General features: G+C 38.9%; 3 protein-coding genes across 3 annotated transcripts; all 3 read right to left on the reverse strand.

The window, feature by feature from the left end:
• Window positions 1-516: 516 nt before the first annotated feature.
• Window positions 517-2,126, reverse strand: LOC146505822 (uncharacterized). The gene is made up of 2 exons (XM_085182218.1): window positions 1,831-2,126; window positions 517-1,732 (listed from the first exon to the last, which is right to left on the reverse strand). Exons 1-2 carry the CDS (start codon window positions 1,947-1,949, stop codon window positions 1,162-1,164), a joined length of 690 nt encoding a protein of 229 aa, XP_085038344.1. The 5' UTR covers window positions 1,950-2,126; the 3' UTR covers window positions 517-1,161.
• Window positions 2,127-6,107: 3,981 nt separating this feature from the next.
• Window positions 6,108-9,126, reverse strand: LOC146505823 (uncharacterized). Its single transcript, XM_085182203.1, has 3 exons — window positions 8,664-9,126; window positions 7,406-7,593; window positions 6,108-7,308 (listed from the first exon to the last, which is right to left on the reverse strand). The coding sequence occupies exons 1-3, from the start codon at window positions 8,742-8,744 to the stop codon at window positions 6,726-6,728; spliced, it is 852 nt and encodes a 283-aa protein (XP_085038329.1). The 5' UTR covers window positions 8,745-9,126; the 3' UTR covers window positions 6,108-6,725.
• Window positions 9,127-20,240: 11,114 nt separating this feature from the next.
• On the reverse strand, window positions 20,241-24,285 carry LOC146505824 (uncharacterized). Its single transcript, XM_085183124.1, has 3 exons — window positions 23,878-24,285; window positions 21,207-21,382; window positions 20,241-21,110 (listed from the first exon to the last, which is right to left on the reverse strand). The coding sequence occupies exons 1-3, from the start codon at window positions 24,058-24,060 to the stop codon at window positions 20,513-20,515; spliced, it is 957 nt and encodes a 318-aa protein (XP_085039250.1). The 5' UTR covers window positions 24,061-24,285; the 3' UTR covers window positions 20,241-20,512.
• Between the last annotated feature and the right edge of the window lie 253 nt (window positions 24,286-24,538).

Consider the following 24,538-nt stretch of genomic DNA (forward strand, 5'->3'; position numbering starts at 1 on the left):
CTTGTAACTCTGTTAAATTTAAATGTAAAGTTAAACTACATAAATAGTAATACATGACCCGGGTCCTGAAAAGACAGCGATGTTGTTGAGACGCATGTATATGATTGTGGGTTCACAGGCGTGCTTAAGACTTTAAACCATTTACTGACATCCATGAAGATTTTACTGTGGTCACCGATCATAGCAACAGATAAGTCGTCTTGTCATAGACTTTGATGTAATCTGACATGTTTATGAAACCAGGGAAACAACCCTGTTGGCCTTTAGATTAAATGCAGATTTCCTATTGAGTCAACTTCCTGTAACTGCAAAAAGTTAAGAGCTAATCATGTTCTTTTCAATATATGTACTTTATTTATAGCACTGAAAAAAAATTAATACAGAAAAATGTCATCCTGGATTTAAATGTGTTGCATTATCCATCAGTGGAGTGAACTGAACTAAATAAACAATATTTATATTGCAGGAGGTCTCCTCTCTACAGGAGCTCACTCTGCAGGTGGGGGGAGAGATATAGGAGAGGTGGAGAATGACTCAACCTGGGTGTCTATTTTCTTGTGTAGTCTGGGAGAAGATTGATGATGGGGTGGGAGCAGTTTTCTCTGCAGTGGTGCTGCTGCTGTGGGCCCCCTTGCCCTGGTGGGTTCCAGAGTGTGGGGGTGCACCTAGGGTCAGCGGGGCAGCTGGCCCCAGGGAGGGGCTGCTTGCCCCTCCCTTTCTTCCCTCCCCATCCTCAGCTGCCTCCCTCTTGCATTCAATTTTAAATGCATATAGACACTGAGGGTTTTCGGGAGGAGCCGTGTTGCTCTCTGGCCGATTGGCGGGCCCTGGCGCCTGTGGCCAGGCTGGGCCCTGTCCGTTTTTTCTCTCCCTCACCTTCTGTTAACTTTCTCCCAATCATTACTTTCTTTCTTTCTTTTCTCTCCCGCGTCCTCGTGCGCTGTGGTTATAATAACCCGAAATAATCACTAATCACTGCACCACCTTCATGCCATTTAGAAGAAATTATGAAATAATTTGTACATTTTCATTTACAACATTCAACTACTCAACAAAACAATGTTACTCCCAGTTGGTGCAAAGAACAGGATTTCAAATCCCTGAAAGCCTTAGGCATCAACTGAAAAATATTTGGAAAGGATGGTGCATATCTCCCACTTTCTAATTCCTTGCCATTTTTCCCATTTCCTCTTTCCCTTCATCTCTGACTACATGATCTGACCTGTCTGTGCCAACATCAGTCACATCTCCTGTGTTGTTGCTCTCCATACTGCAGCAGCACAGACGTGCCAGCAGCCTGTCAATGGGCCCTTTACACATGAAGGCAAACAGAATGAAGTCCAACAATGAACTAAACAGAAATAAGATTATAATGATAAAATTAATAAGTGTGTCAGGGAAGCGTGGATATAAATTCAAAGTTAACAGACTGACTGCAGGAAGATTTATCAGAAAGTAATTAAGCAGCAACAGAACCAAGGTTCCTACAGTTCTTCGTTTTTCTTCAGTGGGCACTGAGGTGGCAGCAGGCAGAGCTTTAAGTGTCCCAGCAAGACAGAAGATGAACAGGGGGGCAGGGAGGGCGGCATAAATAATTAAACGTACAAATTCATTTAAAAATACAGCAAGAGCAACACTAACAATACAAAAGACCCAGACCAGAACACAGACCAGCACAGAACCCTTAGTTTGTCTGAAGCAGTCCAACAGTGGGCAGGCGATGAAACAATACCTGCAACACAAACAGAAAGATTATCAGAGTACAGACCATAACAATGCTTCAGTATAATATTCAGAGACATGCAAGTACGCACACAAACACACTGGTACCTTTCCAAAGCAATGAACAACCTGAAGTAAAGACTGGCTGTCACAGCAAAATAGTAAAAGAAATGTACAATGGTGTCGTGCACTATGTCCAACCCAAAGAACATCATAGAGAACATCATGATGTGATGGATCAGAATGGAGATGATGAGGTTTGTGTAATAGATGACAGGAACCTGATATCTTCGCCCCTGCAGGAAATATTAATTGAAACCAAATTAATACAATGTTTAAAATGATCATAAGTGTAGATTAATGCATATAAATGAATGAATATTTATTTTACCTCTTATAAAGAGGTAAAATATAATGCAAGTGGAATGTTTTACTTGTATGTCAGAAAACATTCAAGTAATTATTTATCTTATTATATATATTTTTGGAATTAATTATTCACACACAGCCTAAGCAACTCTTTGCTTAGGCTGCTGCCCCCGCGACCCGGCCCCGGATAAAGCGGATGAAGATGGATGGATGGATTATTCACACACCTCAAAATAAACACAAATTTCAGACTGTTATAGTGAAATGGATTCCCAACAGAAACAAATTGAATATTTCAACACAGCACCTTCTTGCTTCATCACAATACAACCAAAATACAAGACATGTACTAAATATTTGTTATTTAACTTTTAACTCAGTAAGTAAAATTAATTCTATAATATTTAGAAAAGTCAGTTCCAGAACAGACAAACAAAAAAAAACAACGTTATGACCCCAAAACACTGTACATAGAATTATGTATTACTGTTACTAAGAATCTTACAGAGAATTATCACACTTATCTTAAGATATATCTATAAAAAAATATAAAATCTGCAATATGACAATTTTGTCTTGAACGAGGAAGTTGTGGTAACAAACTTTATAATCTCCACCCCGTACTCACTGATGTTCAAACTCACAGAAGCCCAAACATGAAGCCAGCGAGAGTCAAGATATATTTTAACTTAAATGATCTGTACAACAACTAAGCTGCATCGTTTCTGTTCTGCTGATGGTTTTATTTTGCTTCACAGTCACAAAAGCACATGCATTTTAATCAAGATTTTTACTCAGTCCGACTGTTGCCTAAACCAAAACTCAGATCCAGCAAACTTAAAATATCAGGGATTAAAAACGTTGTGACAGCAAACATGACATCAGCTCCTGTGACTGTTAGTAAAAGTTTTTATTCAGGTAGAAATCTGGTCTCAAAGGTGTTTCCATGGCACATTATCAGCAGTGGCAGTTTAAAGCCACGGGGCAGCTGATGGCCTGATCCCCATGAAGTAGACAACCGAAAAGCTCTAATGACTCTTAATACGTGTGACAGTATTTTTACACAAGCTAGTACACATTATAGAGGGAGGCAAAAGTAGTTGTATCTTTACTACAATCATCGAGTGGATAACAGTAAACTGATTAAAGAAGAACAGAATCTGCTGCTCTTTGAAAAATAAATAAATTCTGGCAGTATTCGTTTCAATAACCATATAAATGAATTACAGCTAAAATTAAATCTGTATTTCAGTTTCAAACTCTGAAACTCTGAGCTTCCTTTTGATAAAAAGTAAGAGCCTTTCCTTCTTATAGGAATAATTATTAGAACATTTCTTGTGAATTACAGCTGGAAATAATCCCAAACAAATGCAGTATAATATACATATGTTTGGCTTACCTTTATTAAAACCTGCAGTTAGCAGCTGCTTTATGAAACCATATTTGTGACTTTATGAACTTCTAACAAGCTTAATCTTCCTGTTTCCACCATTTTAAAATGTACAGTCCCACCAGATGAGAGTAGCTGAAGTGGCAGCACACACCTTGTTTATAACATGATTTTTAACGATCGCTATCTACAGTCAGAAAATGTGATTTCAGAGGTGTGAACACAGACAGGGTGTGAAAGTTTTGACACGTCTGTAGAGATTATGAAGCTTTTAATGCAGATTGACTTAATGGCAATATTTTGTTTATTTCGTTTAATGAAAGGAGTTTCAGCTTTGTTAAAAGAGACCAGCTCTTACAGCTCCGTGCTTCCATATCAGGAAAGAAAACACAGAATCACGCATAATCATTTTTACTATTTACTGTGTGATAGTGCTTTATTTAATTCCCTTGTACTAGTGTAAGTAAAATTCATCAAATCAGTTTTATGCTTGTCTCTTTTCTTTACTTTCACTCGAGTTCAAATTCTTGTTAATAACAAACCTGAAAATTGCTTCAAAAAAATCTGTTAAATGTTTAGAATTGAATGAAATGGACTTTGTTGTATCTGCTCAAAGTTACCACAGTGTGCACTCTGTAACCATTGATTTCTTTAATTTGACTATTAAACACATCACTGTGACACTGACACAAAATTGGAAGAAAAAAAACCAGGGGTAAATAAAATATTTATAAATCTATTGCCTTAAAAGTCCATTCTGTTTACTATTTACTTTAAATCTTCAACTCTAAACACTGTGTAACTAAACACAGTCAGAGACGGACTGTGACAGAAAGCCTCTAAACCAGGTGTGCCCAATCGTAGTCCTCAAGAGCTACCGCCCTGCAGCTTTTAGTTGCATCCTTGTTCCGACACACCTGAATGAAATGAATGGCTTGTTATCAGGCCTTTGCCAAACTTGATGGTATGCTGAAGAGGTAATAAAACTATTTGATTAAGCTGTGTTGGAGTAGGGATGCATCTTAAAACTGCAGGACAGTAGCTCTCGAGGACTACGATTAGGCAGCCCTGCTCTAAAACACTGAACCATTTGCAGCTCCATAACATAATTTAGTGGGCAAATATTGAACGTAGTCTGTTAAAGCTCGTTCAAATTGAATATTCAGCAATGAAAGATTTAAATGTCATTTAAATTCAAAGTAACTCTATGACCAATGGGAAAGTGCAATTCTGCATCATAGATATAGCACAAAATTTTTTGTTTAGCTTTTTCTGCATGTAAAGAAGCAGTGTGTGTGTGTCTCGTGTCTGTGTGTGTATTGCACATGGATAATAAAGTTTACTACAAAACATTCACAGGTGGTATGGTGGTACATCCATTGTTCACTCATATTTTTGTGCTTTTGTTTGCAAAAACTAAAACCACAGGAGCATTTCTCACTGTTGTCCTATCTCAGCTAACTTCGGCATGGTGGTTAGCACTGTTGGCTAACATGGTCCATCACCTTTCTGTGTGGAGTTTGCATGTTCGACCTGTGTCCATGTTGGTTTGTACCACGTAGTCCGGACAGTCTCAGGTCCAGAACTATTTAGCTGGGCTTGGACCTTCCTCCCAGTTTTCTTTAATTAGGTCCAACACTCCCTGCAACTTACTGTAGAAGCCCCGTGGAGGCCTGGAGCACCTCTCACACTGCAAACAGCAGAGGGTCTAACCAGTGATCCCAATTGTGTTCAATTGTGTGAATGAACTTACGAATCATGGACTTTAAATCCTTACTAAGTTGCTCCTCTAATGTGTCAGTCAGAGCGTGGTAGATGCTGGTCTTAACAGATTTAATGCCCAATAATTCATACGGTTCTTTAGGTTTATGAGACATGAACAGTGTGTCCTGGTCAGTCAGTATCTCTTTCGGGGTGCCAACTTGGGGGATGACCTGAAACAGTGTCCGTAACACATTCATTGCAGGAAAATGGTGTGCAGCTGCACTGCTTCAGGATATGGCGTTGCATAATCCAGTAGAACTAATTCAAAGTGACTTCCACGTGCACTCCAATGAAATGGCCTGATGAGGTCCATGCCAATGCACTCAAATGGGATCTCCAATAGTGGTAACAGGCACAAAGGTTATTTCTGCCAGCTGGCCTGTACCGGTCCGTGAGTCGTTTGGTACCGGGCCGCGAGAGTTGAGGCTCAGGTGTGAAATGTATAGTTTTCAGGGTTTTTATCGGTTCTCAGCGTTATTTTGTTATCGTTTTTATTGTTTACTCGGTTTTCCTGGGTCTTTTCATGTGTGTTATGAATAAATCTTGTTTTTTTCGGTACCGGTACTAGTTTTATTTTGTTGTATTTATCCGCGACACCTTAAAGGCCGGTCCATGAAAATATTGTCGGGCATAAACCGTGGCGCAAAAAAGGTTGGGGACCGCCGCCGATACAGTCAGCCTATCAACTGACACCATAAATGCACCAACGTAGGTTTTACTGCAGTCATTGATCACACCAACAGATTTATCATCTTCTTGTTGATTTTTATGCTGTCTGACATCTTTATGAAACTAGCCAAATGATGGCTTGTTGGTCTTTAGATGAACTTCTTGTATTTGCAAAAAGTTGAAAAATGAATTGTTTTCTTTTCAAGATATTTTTTTATTTCCCCAATACAGCTTCAAAGAAATTTAAACAGCTTACAAAACACAAAAACTTTGTTGCACCTTTAAAAAACACAACCACATTAACATATAAGAACAATATTATTAATAATACTTTATACACTGTCATAACAAAATAGATCAGAGGAAATTCAAATGCTACTCTGACTGAAAGCTAAAGTTATTTTAGTTTTCTCTCCCCCCCCCCCCCCCCCCCTTCTGTTAACTTTCTCCCAATCATTACTTTCTTTATTTTTTCTTTTCTGTCCCCACGCCCTTGTCTGCTCAGGTTATAATAACCCAAAATAAAAAAAATCGTGATAAAGTTCTAATAAAATTTGACTATCAAGTGGACCACTATAGCAAAGGCTGTAATGCTCCACTTGTGAATGTAGAGATGGCTGTGCTAATCACTGCACCATCATGCTGCCATTTAGAAGAAATTCTGAAGTAATTTGTACATTTTCATTTCCAACATTCAACTACTCAAGAAAAAATGTTTCCTGTTACTCCCAGTTGGTGCAAAGAACAGGATTTTAGGTGATTGACAGTCTGAGGGGACAGCTAAAAAATATTTGGAAAGGATGGTGTTTACTTATCTCACACTTTCTAATTCCTCACCATCTCTCCTGTCATGTGACCCTGTTTCCTCTTCCCCTTCATCTCTGACTACATGATCTGACCTGTCTGTGCTAACATCAGTCACATCTCCTGTGTTGTTGCTCTCCATACTGCAGCAGCACAGACGTGCCAGCAGCCTGTCGATGGGCCCTTTACACATGAAGGCAAACAGAATGAAGTCCAACAATGAACTAAACAGAAATAAGATTATAATGATGTCAGGGAGATGTGGATATACATTAAAAATTAACAGAGTGACTGCAGGAAGGTTTATGAGAAAGTAATTAAGCAGCAACAGAACCAAGGTTCCTACAGTTCTTCGTTTTTCTTCAGTGGGCACTGAGGTGGCAGCAGGCAGAGCTTTAAGTGTCCCAGCGAGACAGAAGATGAACAGGGGGGCAGGGAGGGCGGCATAAATAATTAAACGTACAAATTCATTTAAAAATACAGCAAGAGCAACACTAACACCACAAAAGACCCAGACCAGAACACAGACCAGCACAGAACCCTTAGTTTGTCTGAAGCAGTCCAACAGTGGGCAGGCGATGAAACAATACCTGCAACACGAAAGAGAGATTATCAGAGTACAGACCATAACAATGCTTCAGTATAATATTCAGAGACATGCAAGTACACACACAAACACACTGGTACCTTTCCAAAGCAATGAACAACCTGAAGTAAAGTCTGGCCGTCACAGCAAAATAGTAAAAGAAACGTACAATGGTGTCGTACACTATGTACCGCCAAAAGAACATAATAAAGAACATCATGATGTGATGGATCAGAATGGAGATGATGAGGTTGGTGTAATAGATGACAGGAACCTGATATCTTTGCCCCTGCAGGAAATATTAATTGAAACCACATTAATACAATGTTTAAAATGATTGTACCCAAGTGTAAATTAATGTGTATGAATGAATATATTTATTTTAAAGAGGTAATATATACAGCAAGTGAAATGTTTTACTTGTATGTCAGAAAACATTCAAGTAATTATTTATCTTATGATATATTTTTTGAATTAATTATTCACACACATCAAAATAAACACAAATTTCAGACTGTTATAGTGAAATGGATTCCCAACAGAAACAAATTGAATATTTGAACACAGCACCTTCTTGCTTCATCACAATACAACCAAAATACAAGACATGTACTAAATATTTGTTATTTAACTTTTAACTCAGCAAATAAAATTAATTCTGTAATATTTAGAAAAGTCAGTTCCAGAACAGACAAACAAAAAAACTATTAAAACCCCAAAACACTGTACCTAGAATTACGTATTACTGTTGCTAAGAATCTTACAGAGAATTATCACACTTATCTTAAGATATATCTATATTAAGTGTTGACTGTTTTGCTGTACAATAACAACATAGTCAGGTGCAGAGGTCACTGAAGGGTCTGAAAATCTGAGGCTTAAATTTAGACACGTGTGTTTTTCTTCTTTAGTCAAACTGCAAACATGTTGAACGTCTACGGGAGATTTTGTCGAACAATACTGTTATATATTGTCAAAGAACCAAAGGACAAATATTAATCCCATTAATCCCAGGAATTTAGAGAATAATTTCTGAAAAGTAGTGAAATATATTCACTCATCTGGGATGAGCTAATTTTATGACATGACTGTATCTGGTTCAGTGAACTTCACATTATTACACTTTACTTTTGCTGCACCAATAAAATACAATATGTTAAGAATTTATTATTTTATTCTACTATTCCTACACTGTTGAATATCAACTGACAGTCAAGTTTATGTCAGCTGTCAACGGTCGGGTATATTCCAGGTGGTCGGCAGTCTATTGCTGGGTTAAGTTTTATTTCATTTTATTTTTGCTGAGTTTTTTAATTGTTCTCACTCACAGACATAAAAAGATGATACATATTTACGTACCGCACAACACACACAGCAGAAGAGCAGTATGGTCACGGGAAGGAAGAAGCAGATATTGATCCATTTCAGGACTCCCCACATCTCTAGCTGACTTTCTGTGTGGTGGAGTTGCTGTAGAAGAATTTTCTACTGAAAGAAAAAAATATGTGAAACAGCAGGTGATGAAAATGGCTCACTGGTTTGCTCTAAATGCTGGAAAAGACACTTAGTTCCTCCAAATGACCGGGGGAAAGGACAGTCTCAAGTTGAACAGGATACACGTGCACTCAGAGTAAGCCTGCTTTCATCTGTGATGTATAACATATGATTTTTAGTTACATTTTTTTTTACCAAAGTCATTGCCCAGTTGTGTTTGTCCCAGGTTAATTTTTTTTTAAATATTGTCACTTTTTAACTTTCAGCAACTGTTAAATTTGAAATTCTATTTAACCAAGAACTTAAAACCAGTCTAATTTAAAGTAATCTTCTGGGAGTCAAGTGTAAGGTTCTTTTTGATTTGGAAGGAAAAATAAGCGCAGACAGAGTCCTAGGGGGTGTCCAAAAAGTGATTTATTAAACACACACTTATTATACAGTGTGGGAAGCCGGTCTTCCCCTTTCTGCCCGTTACAGGTAGCTTTATAGCCATTATGACGTCAGAACAATTCCTGGAACTTATCTTCTCAGAACAACAACCCTTTCCCAGAATTGAAACCAGATGTTTCCCATCATCGGTGTTTGGGAACATATCAACTGTGTACTCGAGTGTGCAGTTGTGTAAGACTGCAGGTCCAGGCCAACGAAAGCTGAGTGTCCTTATCTGACTTACTGCGGACCTACAGCAATGCTGGTGCTATGCATGAGAGAGTATTGCATCTAGAATGTGTTTTATTCTGCGTGCTCTGGCAGGTTTACTAAATGATAAATGATACATGATAATATTGATGATAACCTGATGATAAGTGATGCAGACTAATGAAGTAATGATGAAATAATGGCCGTGCATGTGAATAATAACACAGTGACAGTAAAATAACATTCCTTGACGTGACACAAGTTTAACTTTAGCAACACGTTCTCACTCCCAAAGCGTAATATTTTACGCTAGGTGACAAATCATCAACATATTACGTTTTCGGCTATCCACCACGTTCCTAAATGACGACCTCAGAAAAATGAGGAAATATGAGAACCATATGGACTCAATCTACACATGTTCGTTCTTTTTCTTCAAATCGCTTAGAAACACGCTATTTAACATAATTAAAGTCCTGGTTAAGCTCAGGAAAAAGGTTATGGTTAGGGCTAGGGATAAGGTTAGGTTTAGGGCTGGAATACAGGGCTGGAACGTCGATTACCGCGGGAGCGTCATTGCACTGGATTTCGGCCAGAACCCGCCGCGTACCATAAGAACGCTGAAGGTCTCCTTTTGCGTTCCTCGGGAACGCCGCGGGACGTGACAAAACGTCGGCATGTTACGCCTCGGGAGTGAGAACGGGCTCACTTTATTGGCTATACATTACTAGTCTAATAAAATAATTCTAAAGTGGTAACCAGAGATGGGCAGTAACACGTTACTTGTAACGCGTTATTGTAATCTGATTACTTTTTTCAGGTAACGAGTAAAGTAAGGGATTACTATTGCAAAAACGTAATTAGATTATAATCAGCTCATAAAATATCCCTGCACAGCAACAATGAAAACAAAAAACACCTCGATGCAGATTTTCAGAGCGATGAATTTAACTGGGCCAGGAATTTTCAGCACTCAGTGAGAGCATGTCGTGATGAACCAACACAAACGTACTGAAAAAAATCTAATTCGGTTCTGTCAAAGCGTTGTGTTGCTATGCAGGCTACAGTTACGCTGACATTCTGTGGGAGAAGTTATTTATATTAATTAGTCAAATAGATCAACGAGGTACAGTTAGTGCATTACCAACACACACATTCACAAAAAGCTGCTCACTCCAAGCACAAAAGAAAAGAAGGTAGTGACTTTAATAAACTATCTCCAGATGTTCTAATTCAGTCAGTTTCTATGTTTTTTTATAACTATTCCTCTCTTCAGGTAGAAATAATATGAAAATGTATAAAATAAGTGTCGCCCTTACTTTTCTCAGGACTGTTTCCAGCTGAACCGTTGGGTAAAATCTGCAATATGACAATTTTGTCTTGAATGAGGAAGTTGTGGTAACAAACTTTATAATCTCCACCCCGTACTCACTGATGTTCAAACTCACAGAAGCCCACACATGAAGCCAGCGAGAGTCAAGATATATTTTAACTTAAATGATCAGTACAACAACTAAGCTGCATCGTTTCTGTTCTGCTGATGGTTTTATTTTGCTTCACAGTCACAAAAGCACATGCATTTTAATCAAGATTTTTACTCAGTTCGACTGTTGCCTAAACCACAACTCAGATCCAGCAAACTTAAAATATCAGGGATTAAAAACGTTGTGACAGCAAACATGACATCAGCTCCTGTGACTGTTAGTAAAAGTTTTTATTCAGGTAGAAATCTGGTCTCAAAGGTGTTTCCATGGCACATTATCAGCAGTGGCAGTTTAAAGCCACGGGGCAGCTGATGGCCTGATCCCCATGAAGTAGACAACTGAAAAGCTCTAATGACTCTTAATACGTTTGACAGTATTTTTACACAAGCTAGTACACATTATAGAGGCAAAAGTAGACAATAAGTAGACAACAGTTCCCTGCCATCATTCCCACAGTGACTTTAGGGCCGCATCAGTCTGTAAACTATCAGTTGGTCATCCATTCACAGTCTTTTTTTAATCTCATGTTTTATGCCTGTGCTCCTTCTAAGCTCCTGCTTGGACCCTGACGGCTCAACAATTAGCTGACCTGCAGTCTGATAACCTCTGTTTTGTTCCTTCTCCTCACCTCCCCCTGGACTTTCACATGCCTGCACCACACACTCGGACTGCCTGCTCCTTCTACACCTGTTTCCTGAGGAAAACAACTTGACAACCCAGTATTCCCTCCCTATTCTGCTGGTCCACAAAACCAAGTAGTTCTGAATCAATTCACACATGACCTGCAGTATTGGTTTTTTTTCGGGCAGTCTATAGGGGTGTCCAAATAGGCTCCATCCTCCTGAGGACCCGGCCTTCGTGGTCTACGTGGGCTGGGTCCTCAGGAGGCCGGGTAGGCTGGAAGTAAACGGCTGTGAAATTGCGTCACCAGCTGTCTCGTTGGAGTTTAATAAACTCAGCCGTATGCTGCTTGCTCTCTAAAATATAACAGGACACTGGCGTAAATTCTCGATCAACCACACTTCTGTGTGATGTTTATTCAGTTGTGTGAAAACTATAACTTTAATCTCAGCCAAACCGATTAACTCAGGAACAAATGGCCATGTGCAGCCAATGGCTTCCCTTCATTGGCTTCCTGTTAAATCCAGAATTCAAAATCCTGCTCCTCACATACAAGGTCTTAAATAATCAGGCCCCATCTTATCTTAATGACCTTGTAGTACCATATCACCCTATTAGAGCACTTCGCTCTCGCTCTGTAGGCCTACTTGTTGTTCCTAGAGTATTTAAAAGTAGAATGGGAGGCAGAGCCTTCAGTTTTCAGGCCCCTCTTCTGTGGAACCAGCTTCCAGTTTGGATTCAGGAGACAGACACTATCTCTACTTTCAAGATTAGGCTTCAAACTTTCCTTTTTGCTAAAGCATATAGTTAGGGCTGGACCAGGTGACCCTGAATCCTCCCTTAGTTATGCTGCAATAGATGTAGGCTGCTGGGGGATTTTTAACTTTTTCCTTTCCAGTCACCTTTCTCACTCACTATGTATTAACAGACCTCTCTGCATTGAATCATATCTGTTATTAATCTCTGTCTCTCTTCCACAGCATGTCTTTATCCTGTCTTCCTTCTCTCACGCCAAGCGGTCGCAGCAGATGGCCCCGCCCCTCCCTGAGCCTGGTTCTGCCGGAGGTTTCTTCCTGTTAAAAGGGAGTTTTTCCTTCCCACTGTCGCCAAAGTGCTGCTCATAGGGGGTCATATGATTGTTGGGTTTTTCTCTGTATCTATTATTATAGGATATACTGTACAATATAAAGCTGTTACGTGCAGGCTGTGTGCAGGCAGGAGTGGTAGTAGGAGGACCCAATGTGCAGACATTCGGGGGTGGAACGTGAACACAAAACAGCTTTAATGCTGAACTCAAAAGGGCAACAAAACTAGGAATACAAAATACACTTACGCAGACAGAACACACAGCTAGATAAGGGTAGATTGCGACTATGGGAGGGAAACACACTAACGAGACAAAGGAAGCACAACCGGACGCATTTACATGAGACACGGACTTTCAAAGTAAAACAGGAAACATAACACAGACTGAACTTACAGACAGACTCACAGGCAGGCACTACAGAGGGAACAGAGACGTGGAACCAGGGCAGACACAGACACGGAGATATAGCCGACAGGGGAGACAGCAACTAAGGATTACACAGAGACATAAACCATAAGACAGAACTCTAAGAAAGAAACCAAAGACTAGAAATGATAAATAATATAATAAACTCAAAAACCCTTGAGGCGACTTTTGTTGTGATTTGGCGCTATATAAATAAAATTGAATTGAAGAATAATTTCTTATACTATTTATACTATTATTAGTTATTCTTACACCACAAGTTAAACATGAATTTTCAGCTATGGCAAATTTAGAATATCAAATTAATCTCACATGAATGTCCAACAGAAACAGGGAGAACAAAGGGAGATTTGAACTGATATGGGTTACCCAGCACCTTCTGGCTGTGAAGTGACAGTGCTAAACTGTCATCACTAAAACAGAGTCTATATTTTTTTGACTACAATAAGTAAGTAAAATTCGATCTCCAGTGTTTATAAGGTCAGAGGCAGAATAGACTGGAAGATTACCAGAAGCAGTTACAAACAGTGAACAGCAGGTGTCAGTGTTTTCCTTTTTCTGCTGGAGCAACACAGATGAGTGAAAAGTTAAAGAAAAAAACAAAAACCTTTTATGACCAGAAGACCCTGTGTATAGGATACAGACATGTTGATTGGCTTTATTCACTAATCTGTATGTCAAAAGCCCAACAGTTAACATGGGATGTGCTAATTTTAGTACATGACTGTATCTGGTTCAGTGAAGTTGACATTATTGCACTTTACTTTTGCTGCACCAATAAAATATAATATGGTAAGAATTTATTATTTTATTCTTCTATTCCTACACTATCAATGGGCTACTTTTGTAGTAAGATGAATTTACAGAGTGTAAGTGGGAAGTGTTTGATTGTCAGACTTTTGATTTTATTTGTGAGCATTTAAGCGACCACTTAATTTTAATGATGACTCAACATCATCATTTTCTTTTTTTCTTTTTCTTTATCTTGCTCAGGGTCATGTTGGTGCTGGATCGTAGCCCAGCTGTCACTGGGCCCAAGGCAGGCAGGTCGGCAGTCTGTTGCTGGGCTAATTTTTATTTCTTTTAATTTTTTATACATTTTTTTTAATTTATAATTTTATTTTAATTTAGTTTTTTGCTTTTTGCCAAATCTTTTAATTGTTCACACACTCACAGACATAAAAAGATGTGACATACCGCACAACACACACAGCAGAAGAACAGTATGGTCACAGGAAGGAAGACGCAGATATTGATCCATATCAGGACTCCCCACATCTCTGTGTGACTTTCTGTGTGGTGGAGTTGCTGTAGATGAATTTTCTACTCTCTTTTCACCTGAAAAAAAAAAAACAATGTGAAACAGCAGGTGGTGAAAATGATTCACTGGTTTGCTCTAAATGCTGGAAAAACACTGAGTTCCTCCACATGACCCTCCTCAAACTCAAGCCTATATAGGTTTGGCTTCCCAAATGGAAAAGAAATAGTAAAATCTTATAAAATACTTGCATAACATGTGGCCTACTTCATATAGTGAATCATATCAGGCTTATATGATTTACTCACGAAAGTGGCCACTTTCTCATTACTTTCATATATTGTTTTAGTAAGTATCCAAAACATACAAGTTTCATTTATATAATTTTTCAAGGGATCTTATATCTGTTTTCACTCTTGTATGCTTTTCATACACATTAACACAAGATAGATACAAACTTTTTAATATTTATATATATCTTTTCCATATGGGTTAGGGAGAAAAGGATGTCACATTGTTTAATTGAAATAAAATTGTAAACGAGCTCTGAATTCAAACTCACATTGAAAATCAAATTAAAATATTATGCATCAGACTAGTCCATTTCATCAGCAGCAACATGCAGCAACTCAAAATACTCAGTAATTTTTAATGCTCCTACATGCTTGTATGCATGCCTGACAATAGGATGATGGCTTGTGTCCTGGGGGATCTCATCCCACATCCAGGATGATGTGGGTACAAGGGCATCACTGAGCTCCTGGACAGTGACCCCGAGGTTTTCCATTGGCTTTAGGTGAGTTTGGGGTCCAGTCAGTGGAATTAATTCCTTCATCTTCCAGGAGCTGCCTGCTCTCACTACATAAGGATGAGTATTGTCTTAATTGCAATGCCTCTCCAGACCATCACTAACCCACCACCAAAATGGTCATGCCGAATGATGTTACAAGCAGCCAGTGTTGGGAAGGTTACTTTTAAAATGTATTCCATTACAGATTACAGAATACATGCCCCAAAATGTATTCTGTAACGTATTCCGTTACGTTACTCAATGAGAGTAATGTATTCTGAATACTTTGGATTACTTAATATATTATCATGCTGTTTACAACTACATGAATGTACTATTGCTGTGATTTATTACTGTTACTGAAGGTCCGCGGCTCCGAACCGTAGTAAAGGGACCTCTGGCTAATACGGTGGGTTCTGTGTCGGCTCGTAGCTGAAAACTAGCTTTACTTTGTTGTCTGGGTCAACTTTGCTAGCAGAGACAGAGAGAGGAGTTGAAAGGCTGCTCCAACAGAACTTATTGTTTTTGGAGGAAAACACGAACACGGTGTACAGTCGAGTCTTAATAGTTTACTTACAACTGGGCTCGTCAGGCTCTCTTCTTGGCTGCAGTGGTTATTATTATATTTACATGCTTCCAGCTCCCGTTTTTGCTCGATGACAGCTCGTACTTTTCCTTTTTCTCCTCCCTCGCTCACAGACACATAACGTGTATGGCAGTCCATTCTCCCTGCAGCACGGACTACACTGCCTATGATGCTACATTCTTTAGAGCTATACCTGTAGCATTCTGCCTGTTAGCTTAGCACAACAACAACAAAAAGGCCTCTCTCACCCAGGAAACACAGAGAGAGAGAGTGTCACCCTGTAACCATGGCAACCATAACGCTGCCGCCTGGAACAACAGAACGTAGCTGTCAAACAAAACCCAAACAGTCCTGACCCGCCACAATATGAAACAGGGAAGTACCGCCGTGTAATCCATTTATTTCAACAAAGTAACTGTATTCTAAATACCACCTTTTTAAACGGTAACTGTAACGGAATACAGTTACTCATATTTTGTATTTTAAATACGTAACGGCGGTACATGTATTCCGTTACTCCCCAACACTGCAAGCAGCATTATGTTTTCCATGACTTCCAACCCTTTCACTCCTGTGTGCTCAAAGTAAACATGCTTTCACTGTGAAGAGCAGGATGACAGTGGTGGCTCTACCATAATTCCCACTTAGGCTCCACGGTTTCAGGCGGTGACCACAGGGCCCACTAGTGGATGTCAGACCCTCATGAAGTTTGTTTTGATTGTTTGTTCAGAGACATTCACACGAAATTCTAATTTTCTTATTAGTGAAATGCTCGTGTCCAAGCTGTGGACAGGCTGCAGAAGTAGCTCCACCAATATTCAAGTTAGTTTCTTTGATAAAATACTCTGATTCATTTTTTTAAATGTTCTTTTAATTTTTTTTATAGCATGTATAGTAAAGACTTGCAAAATTTTACTTACAGTTACAGACCCCCACTGTACATTTGAAACTTTTTATAAACTGCAAATTCTTTCTTTTTTTTTATGATATTTTGGATCTCTGATAACTTCTTAGGTAGAGTAACTAGCTATATGATTATCAGAGCTAAAAATATATTTAAACTGTGTTAAAAAGCCGTCAGTTTTACACGAACTCTAAGTATCACAGTCAGAAACCAAAATGTGTTTTTCATAATGGCTTTTTTTCCTCTAACCGACTAAGCATCAAGCGTTAACAACAAAAGAAAATAGCAACACATTAAATTTGACATTATTTACCCAAGAAATTAAAAACAGTGAAGTAATCTTCATGAAGACAAGTTTAACTTTAGAATTATTTCATCAGACTAGGAATGTGTACCTAATAAACTGGTAACTGATCATGTCAGCAGCTAAATACTTACATTATATTCACCGGGATCAGTCAGCTATCTTAAGAAACATCTATCTAAAATAAATTGAATCATGCTCCTCTATAACAACAATAACTGTAAACATTGTCTTTACTTACCTGAGGTCTGCTTTCAGATGAAACTGTTGGTAAAATCTTTAATATGTTGAGTTTGTCTTCAACGTGAAAGTTGTGGTGGCCTAATTTACACCCCACCCCCACAGACATGTGGTCACACTCAAAGTGCAGATGGTTTATTTTCTGCATAGAAACACTTTTTTCCCCCAAGATTACCACATTCAAGTTTCGTATACACTAATCAGTTGATCTGTGGTGTTTTCTATACCTAACAAAGTTAGGTGTACTAATAATACAAAGTGAAGGAAAAGTAAACCTTTCATTTATGATACTTTTTCATTTTTTGCTTCAAAATAGTTAACAGTTATTTATTGATAACTGTCATTGTTATATATTATATTATAATTTTCAATCCACTTTTTCATATGATCTGTGTTCCCATGTGTGCTTTGTACAAGTACTTTTAACCCTTTGTGATTTCTTTAGGTTGTTTATAAACGCAGTGATCAGCAGTTTGTGGTGTTGCCAGGCAGAAATAGAAATATTTCTACATGAACAGGGTCCTGCATTGATGACTGACATATTGAGATACTTTTATATGGTAGGCCTGCTTAAGATTCAAACTGTCAACTGACAACATAAATGTATCTGTGAGGAGTTTACTGTGGTCAGAGATGACAGCAACAACAAGTAATTTCCTTAAAGACTTTAATTTAATTTTTAAGTAAATGTAGGCTCCATACTGGATTAACAATTTGTAATTGCAAAAAATTAGAATTTTTTTTTCAAGCTAGATTTATTTTATTTCACCAATACAGCTCTGAAAATTAAACAGACAGAAAAAATAGTCCTATATTTAAACATAATACAGTGTCTCATATCACCAGTGCAGTAAACTGAACCACATAAATATTATTTACAGGAATGTAAAACTCTTTTATTACGTCTTTAAAAACATTGAATATACAAAAACGTCTTTATGTGTTTGAACATTTGTACAAAACTCTTCTCTGTCACACATCACAAGTATTCTTGCTGTTTGTTCAGTCCAGTTATTAACAACAAAGTAGAGATGAGGACATTAAGTTTCTGCATCTTGCTGCAATATTTGAACTTGTGGTGAAGCAGCTTCATTATTGAAGTCACTGTCATCAGCTACAATTGCAGAATTGTCTTGGTGGCATATACATATATGATCTAAATAACAAATAGTACAATATTATTTCTAAAACTCAGTAGATCAGTGATCAGAGTCCCAGATTTAAACCCAGTGGGAGTTTCCGCTCCTGGCCACCACCCGGCACACAATGCACCCGACCCCTATGGTGCCTCCTGCGGGTGGTGGGCCTGCGGGAGGATGGGCCCATGTCTCCTCTTCGGGCCCGTCCACCAGACGCTCGCCCTCGGGCACCCTCCCCGGGCCTGGCTCCAGGGCGGGGCCCCGGTAACCCTATCCCGGGCAGGGTAAACTGTTCCCTCGATGTTCTCTTCATAAGGGTCTTCCGAATCTCTCTTTGTCTAGTCCCTCACCCAGGACCAATTTGCCATGGGAGACCCTACCAGGGGGCAAAAGCCCCCAGACAACATAGCCCCTGGGATCCCTGGGACACACAAACCCCTCCACCATAATAAGGTAGCGATTCACGGAGAGGATATCTCTCGGCTGGCCTGGGAACGCCTTGGTGTTCCCCCGGATAAGCTGGAGGAGGTGGCTGGGGAGAGGGAGGTCTGGGCCTCTCTGCTTAGGCTGCTGCCCCCGCGACCCGGCCTCGGATAAAGCGGATGAAGATGGATGGATGGATGGATGGATGGGAGTTTCCCCCCAAAGAGGGACAAAAGGACCCCCTGATGATCCTCTAATCACATGAGCCAAGGTGAGAAACTGGGTGTGGGTCACAATCAGCCAGAGTTTCAGGTGAGCTCACTGTGAAACCTGACCCCACCTTATCATGTGATTTCCTGAGGTCAGATGGCCCAAGATTTGAGTGGGCGTTAAGGCGTCCACTCACCTGGGCCAGAGGCAGAACTGAACTGAACTGAAGAAGCTTCTCGGATGAGAAGTGAAACATCTTCAAGCAACTTAAAGAAGTCCAGACGCTTTTCTTTGCAAGCTCCTTTGACTACGATGACCTGGATGACTGAGAACCTTCACAGACACGATGCTACTGTTTCTTCCCATGTGGAAAAGAAATAGAAAAAAAAATTATAAAAGACTTGCATCACATGTGGCCTACTTCATATAATGAATCATAAAAGGCTTATATGATTTACTCATGAAAGTGGCCACTTTCATATATTGTTTTATGAAGTATCCAAAACGTACAAGTTTCATTTATATAATTTTTCTAGGGATCTTTTATCTGTTTTCACTCTTGTATGCTTTTCATACAAGTTTCACACATGACAGATACAAACTTTATAACATTTATATATATTTTTCATATGGGTTTCATGCAGCGATGTGCACATGTTGTCACATGCAAGACCTCACAGCAGACCCCTGTTTGTTAATTGTCTGGCCGGTTATATTAAGTAAACCTTAGTTGTGTTTTTGTTTTACTGGCTCAATGGTTGGGTCCTGTTTAGTAACCACTATTTGAGATTTCCTTTTATTATTTTTTATTTTAAAAATCACAATTTTAATCACAATTGTTACATCTTTTTTTTCTCACTTAAAATTCTATTAAAAAATATTGCATCTTGGATCTTGTGGTTTATGGCCTGGTCCTGCATGTAATGTGAACAGTGTGCAAATAGTAAATCTTTAATAGCGTAGGTCTGTGTCCTACGTAAATCTGTTGAGTTTCCCTTCTCTTGGGTCTCGTCATGTCTGATTTCTCCCAGCTGTGCTCCCCTTCTGTGCCTCATTCCCCTCGTTATTCCCCAGTGTATTTAAGCCCTGTGTTCCTCTGTGTTAGTGTTGTGTTGTCCGTCGTGGCTGTGTTTCTCTGTGTGGTTCCCTGTGAGTTTAGTCAAGTTAAGTTAATTAAATGTTAATTTAAATGCTCATAAAGGATCATAGCTTCCAAGGACAGTTTTTATTTATTTTTGATAATTCAAAGAAGAGTATAACAAATGAGGAAAATATCAGGTATTTCAGATTCAGTTGAAACTTAAAAAAATAAATTTACACATAAAAAACTGCAACCAAGAAAACATCTTATAACAATAATATTACATTACATTGTGTCATAAGTCAACAGATCAGAGGAAATTAAAATGTAACTGTGAGGGAAACCAAAGTTATCCAGACAATTAAACAACAATATAAGTGAGCATGATATTTTCACAAAAAAACAAAGTAATGTGGATATGATAATTTAATTACTTTTAAACTGATAATCATCAAAATACTCAACAGAACAATTCTTACAGCCTGAGGCTTCAGCTGAAGAAATATTTTGGATTGTTTTTGCTTATCTCACACTTTCTAATTCCTCTTCATCTTCCCTGTAATGTGACCTTGTTTCCTCTTCCCCTTCATCTCTGACTACATGATCTGACCTGTCTGTGCTAACATCAGTCACATCTCCTGTGTTGTTGCTCTCCATACTGCAGCAGCACAGACGTGCCAGCAGCCTGTCAATGGGCCCTTTACACATGAAGGCAAACAGAATCAAGTCCAACAATGAACTAAACAGAAAAAAGATCATAATGATAACATTAGTAATTAGTGCATAAGGATATGGATATGAATTCAAAGTTAACAGAGTGACTGCAGGAAGGTTTATGAGAAAGTAATTAAGCAGCAACACAACCAAGGTTCCTACAGTTCTTCGTTTTTCTTCAGTGGGCACTGAGGTGGCAGCAGGCAGAGCTTTAAGTGTCCCAGCGAGACAGAAGATGAACAGGGGGGCAGGGAGGGCGGCATAAATAATTAAACGTACAAATTCATATAAAAATACAGCAAGAGCAACACTAACAATACAAAAGACCCAGACCAGAACACAGACCAGCACAGAACCCTCAGTTTGTCTGAAGCAGTCCAACAGTGGGCAGGCGATGAAACAATACCTGCAACACAAACAGAAAGATTATCAGAGTACAGACCATAACAATGCTTCAGTATAATATTCAGACATGTAAGTACACACACAAACACACTGGTACCTTTCCAAAGCAATGAACAACCTGAAGTAAAGACTGGCTGTCACAGCAAAACAGTAAAAGAAATGTGCAATGGTGTCGTACACTATCTCCCACCCAAAGAACATCATGCTGTGATGGATCAGAATGGAGATGATGAGGTTGGTGTAATAGATGACAGGAACCTGATATCTTCGCCCCTGCAGGAAATATTAATTGAAACCAAATTAATACAATGTTTAAAATGATTGTACCCAAGTGTAGATTAATGTGTATGAATGAATATATTTATTTTAAAGAGGTAATATATACAGCAAGTGGAATGTTTTACTTGTATGTCAGAAAACATTCAAGTAATTATTTATCTTATGATATATATTTTTTGAATTAATTATTCACACACCTCAAAATAAACACAAATTTCAGACTGTTATAGTGAAATGGATTCCAAACAATATTTGAACACAGCACCTTCTTGCTTCATCACAATACAACCAACATAAAGGACATGTACTAAATATTTGTTATTTAACTTCGAACTCAGCAAATAAAATTAATTCTGTAATATTTATAAAAGTCAGTTCCAGAACAAACAAAAAAACCCCGTTATGACCCCAAAACACTGTACATAGATTTATGTATTACTGTTACTAAGAATCTTACAGAGAATTATCACACTTATCTTAAGATATATCTATATTAAGTGTTGACGGTTTTGCTGTAGAATAACAACATAGTCAGGTGCAGAGGTCACTGAAGGGTCTGAAGATCTGAGGCTTAAATTTAGACACATGTGGCAGACATGTCTCAGCCTCCACCACTCTCAGCACTGGAGCCCCCCAGGGGTGTGTTCTGAGCCCCCTGCTGTACTCTTTGTACACATATGACTGTGTGGCCACTACCAGCTCCACCACCATCATCAAGTTTGCTGACGACACCGTCGTGGTGGGCCTGATCTCTGACAACAACGAGACGCCCTACCTCAAGGAGATTAGGAATCTGGAGAACTGGTGCCAGAGGAACAACCTCCTTCTAAACGTCAGTAAGACAAAGGAGTTGATAGTGGACTTCAGCACTAAGCAGGAGAGGAACTACCAGACCCCTGTCATCAACGAGTGCCCAGTGGAGAGAGTGGACAGCTTCAAATACCTCGGAGTTCACATCACGCAGGACCTGTCATGGTCCTGTCACATCAACACCGTGGTGAAAAAGGCCTGTCAGCGTCTCTACCACCTCAGACGCTTGAGAGACTTCCGACTGCCCCCCAAGGTGCTCAGGAACTTTTACTCCTGCACCATAGAGAGCATCCTGACGGGAAACATCTTAACCTGGTTCGGGAACAGCACCATGCAGGACAGACGAGCTCTACAGAGGGTTCTGCGATCAGCTGAGCGCACCATCCGCTCCGAGCTCCCTGACCTGCACTCAATCTACAGCAGGCGGTGCTGGACCAAGGCCAGGAAGATCGTGAAGGACCTCAGCCACCCCAACAACAGACTGTTCTCTCGGTTGAGGTCAGGAAAGCGATTCTGCTCCCTGAAGACCAACACAGAGAGACTGAGGAGGAGCTTCTTCCCGCAGGCGATACGGTCTCTCAATCACACCACCACACAGTACTGACCCACACATATAGTTCTTACACACACACTGGACATTCTGGACATTGTTTTCACTTCATCACTTTAAGCATATTTGCACTGCACAAGACACTATATAATGTGGATTGCACAACACTGGACATTATATTCCTCATTTCCAGTTAATATTTGTACAGCTGCTGTTATTGTGTGTGTGTGTATATATATATATTTATATTTATATATATATATATCTTCATACATTCTTATATATTTCTATACTGTGTATTGTGTATTTTGTTGTACAGTTATTTTATTTTCAACTTTAATTTATATATTTTATCTTATTCTTTCCCAGTTAAATTTACCCTTCATTCTAATTTGTGTTGTACAGTTATCTCATTTTTAACTTAATTTTTATATTTTATTTTATTTTATTCCTTCCTAGTTAAATTTACCCTTTTTAATTTTTATATTTATTTCCTATCTTATTCATAGCCTTTTCTTTTTTTTCTTTAGGTCACGAGCAGTTGTCTAAGCATTTCACTGCATATCGTACTGTGTATGTGACAAATAAAATTTGAATTTGAATTTTGAATGTGTTTTTCTTCTTTAGTCAAACTGCAAACATGTTGAATGTCTACGGGAGATTTTGTCGAACAATACTGTTATATATTATCAAAGCACCAAAGGACAAATATTAATCCCATTAATCCCAGGAATTTAGAGACTAATTTCTGATTAGTAGTGAAGTTGTCAGCACATGATTGGTTTTAATGAGTCTCATATATTCACTCATCTGGGATGAGCTAATTTTATGACATGACTGTATCTGGTTCAGTGAACTTCACATTATTACACTTTACTTTTGCTGCACCAATAAAATACAATATGTCAATAATTTATTATTTTATTCTACTATTCCTACACTGTTGACTATCAGCTGACAGTCAAGTTTATGTCAGCTGACAAAGGTCGGGTATATTCCAGGTGGTCGGCACTCTATTGCTGGGTTTTTATTTCTTTTCTTTATTATATATTTTATTTTATTTTTGCTTTTCACTGAGTTTTTTAATTGTTCACACACTCACATAAAAAGATGATACATATTTACGTACCGCACAACACACACAGCAGAGGAACAGTATGGTCACGGGAAGGAAGAAGCAGATATTGATCCATCTCAGGACTCCCAACATCTCCAACATGTTTTTCTGTGTGGTGGAGTTGCTGTAGAAGAATTTTCTACTCTCTCTTAAACTGAAAGAAAAAAATATGTAAAAGAAACTCACCAAACTCATGTTTTTTTCTAAAATACATGTATAAAGTGGTTCCTAGTTAATTGCGGCAGTTACGTTCTAAAAATAACCCGCGATGGGTGAAATCTATTATAGATGTTTTAAGGCTGTAGAAACCCTCACTACACACTTTATACGCTTTTCTCAGACAGGCATGAACATTTTCACACTTTTCTCTCTTGTTTAAACGCTCTCAAGAATGAGTTGAGTAAAGTTTGACTTATGTGACTGTTTTGTCTCTTTCACTTAATTTGTTTCTTCACTTTGTTTCTTTCACCGCCTACAGGGAGGAGGTGGATCGTCTGGCTGAGTGGTGCGACACAAACAACCTGCTGCTCAACACCGAGAAGACCAAGGAGCTCATCGTGGACTACAGGAGGAATGCTGACCCACATCCACCCATCCACATTAAGGGGACGGCTGTGGAGCGTGTGAGCAGCTTCAAGTTCCTGGGAGTTCACATCTCCGAGGATCTCATCTG

The sequence above is a fragment of the Neolamprologus multifasciatus genome, chromosome 13, assembly GCF_963576455.1.
Source record: "Neolamprologus multifasciatus chromosome 13, fNeoMul1.2, whole genome shotgun sequence".
NCBI classification, from domain to species: Eukaryota; Metazoa; Chordata; class Actinopteri; order Cichliformes; family Cichlidae; genus Neolamprologus; species Neolamprologus multifasciatus.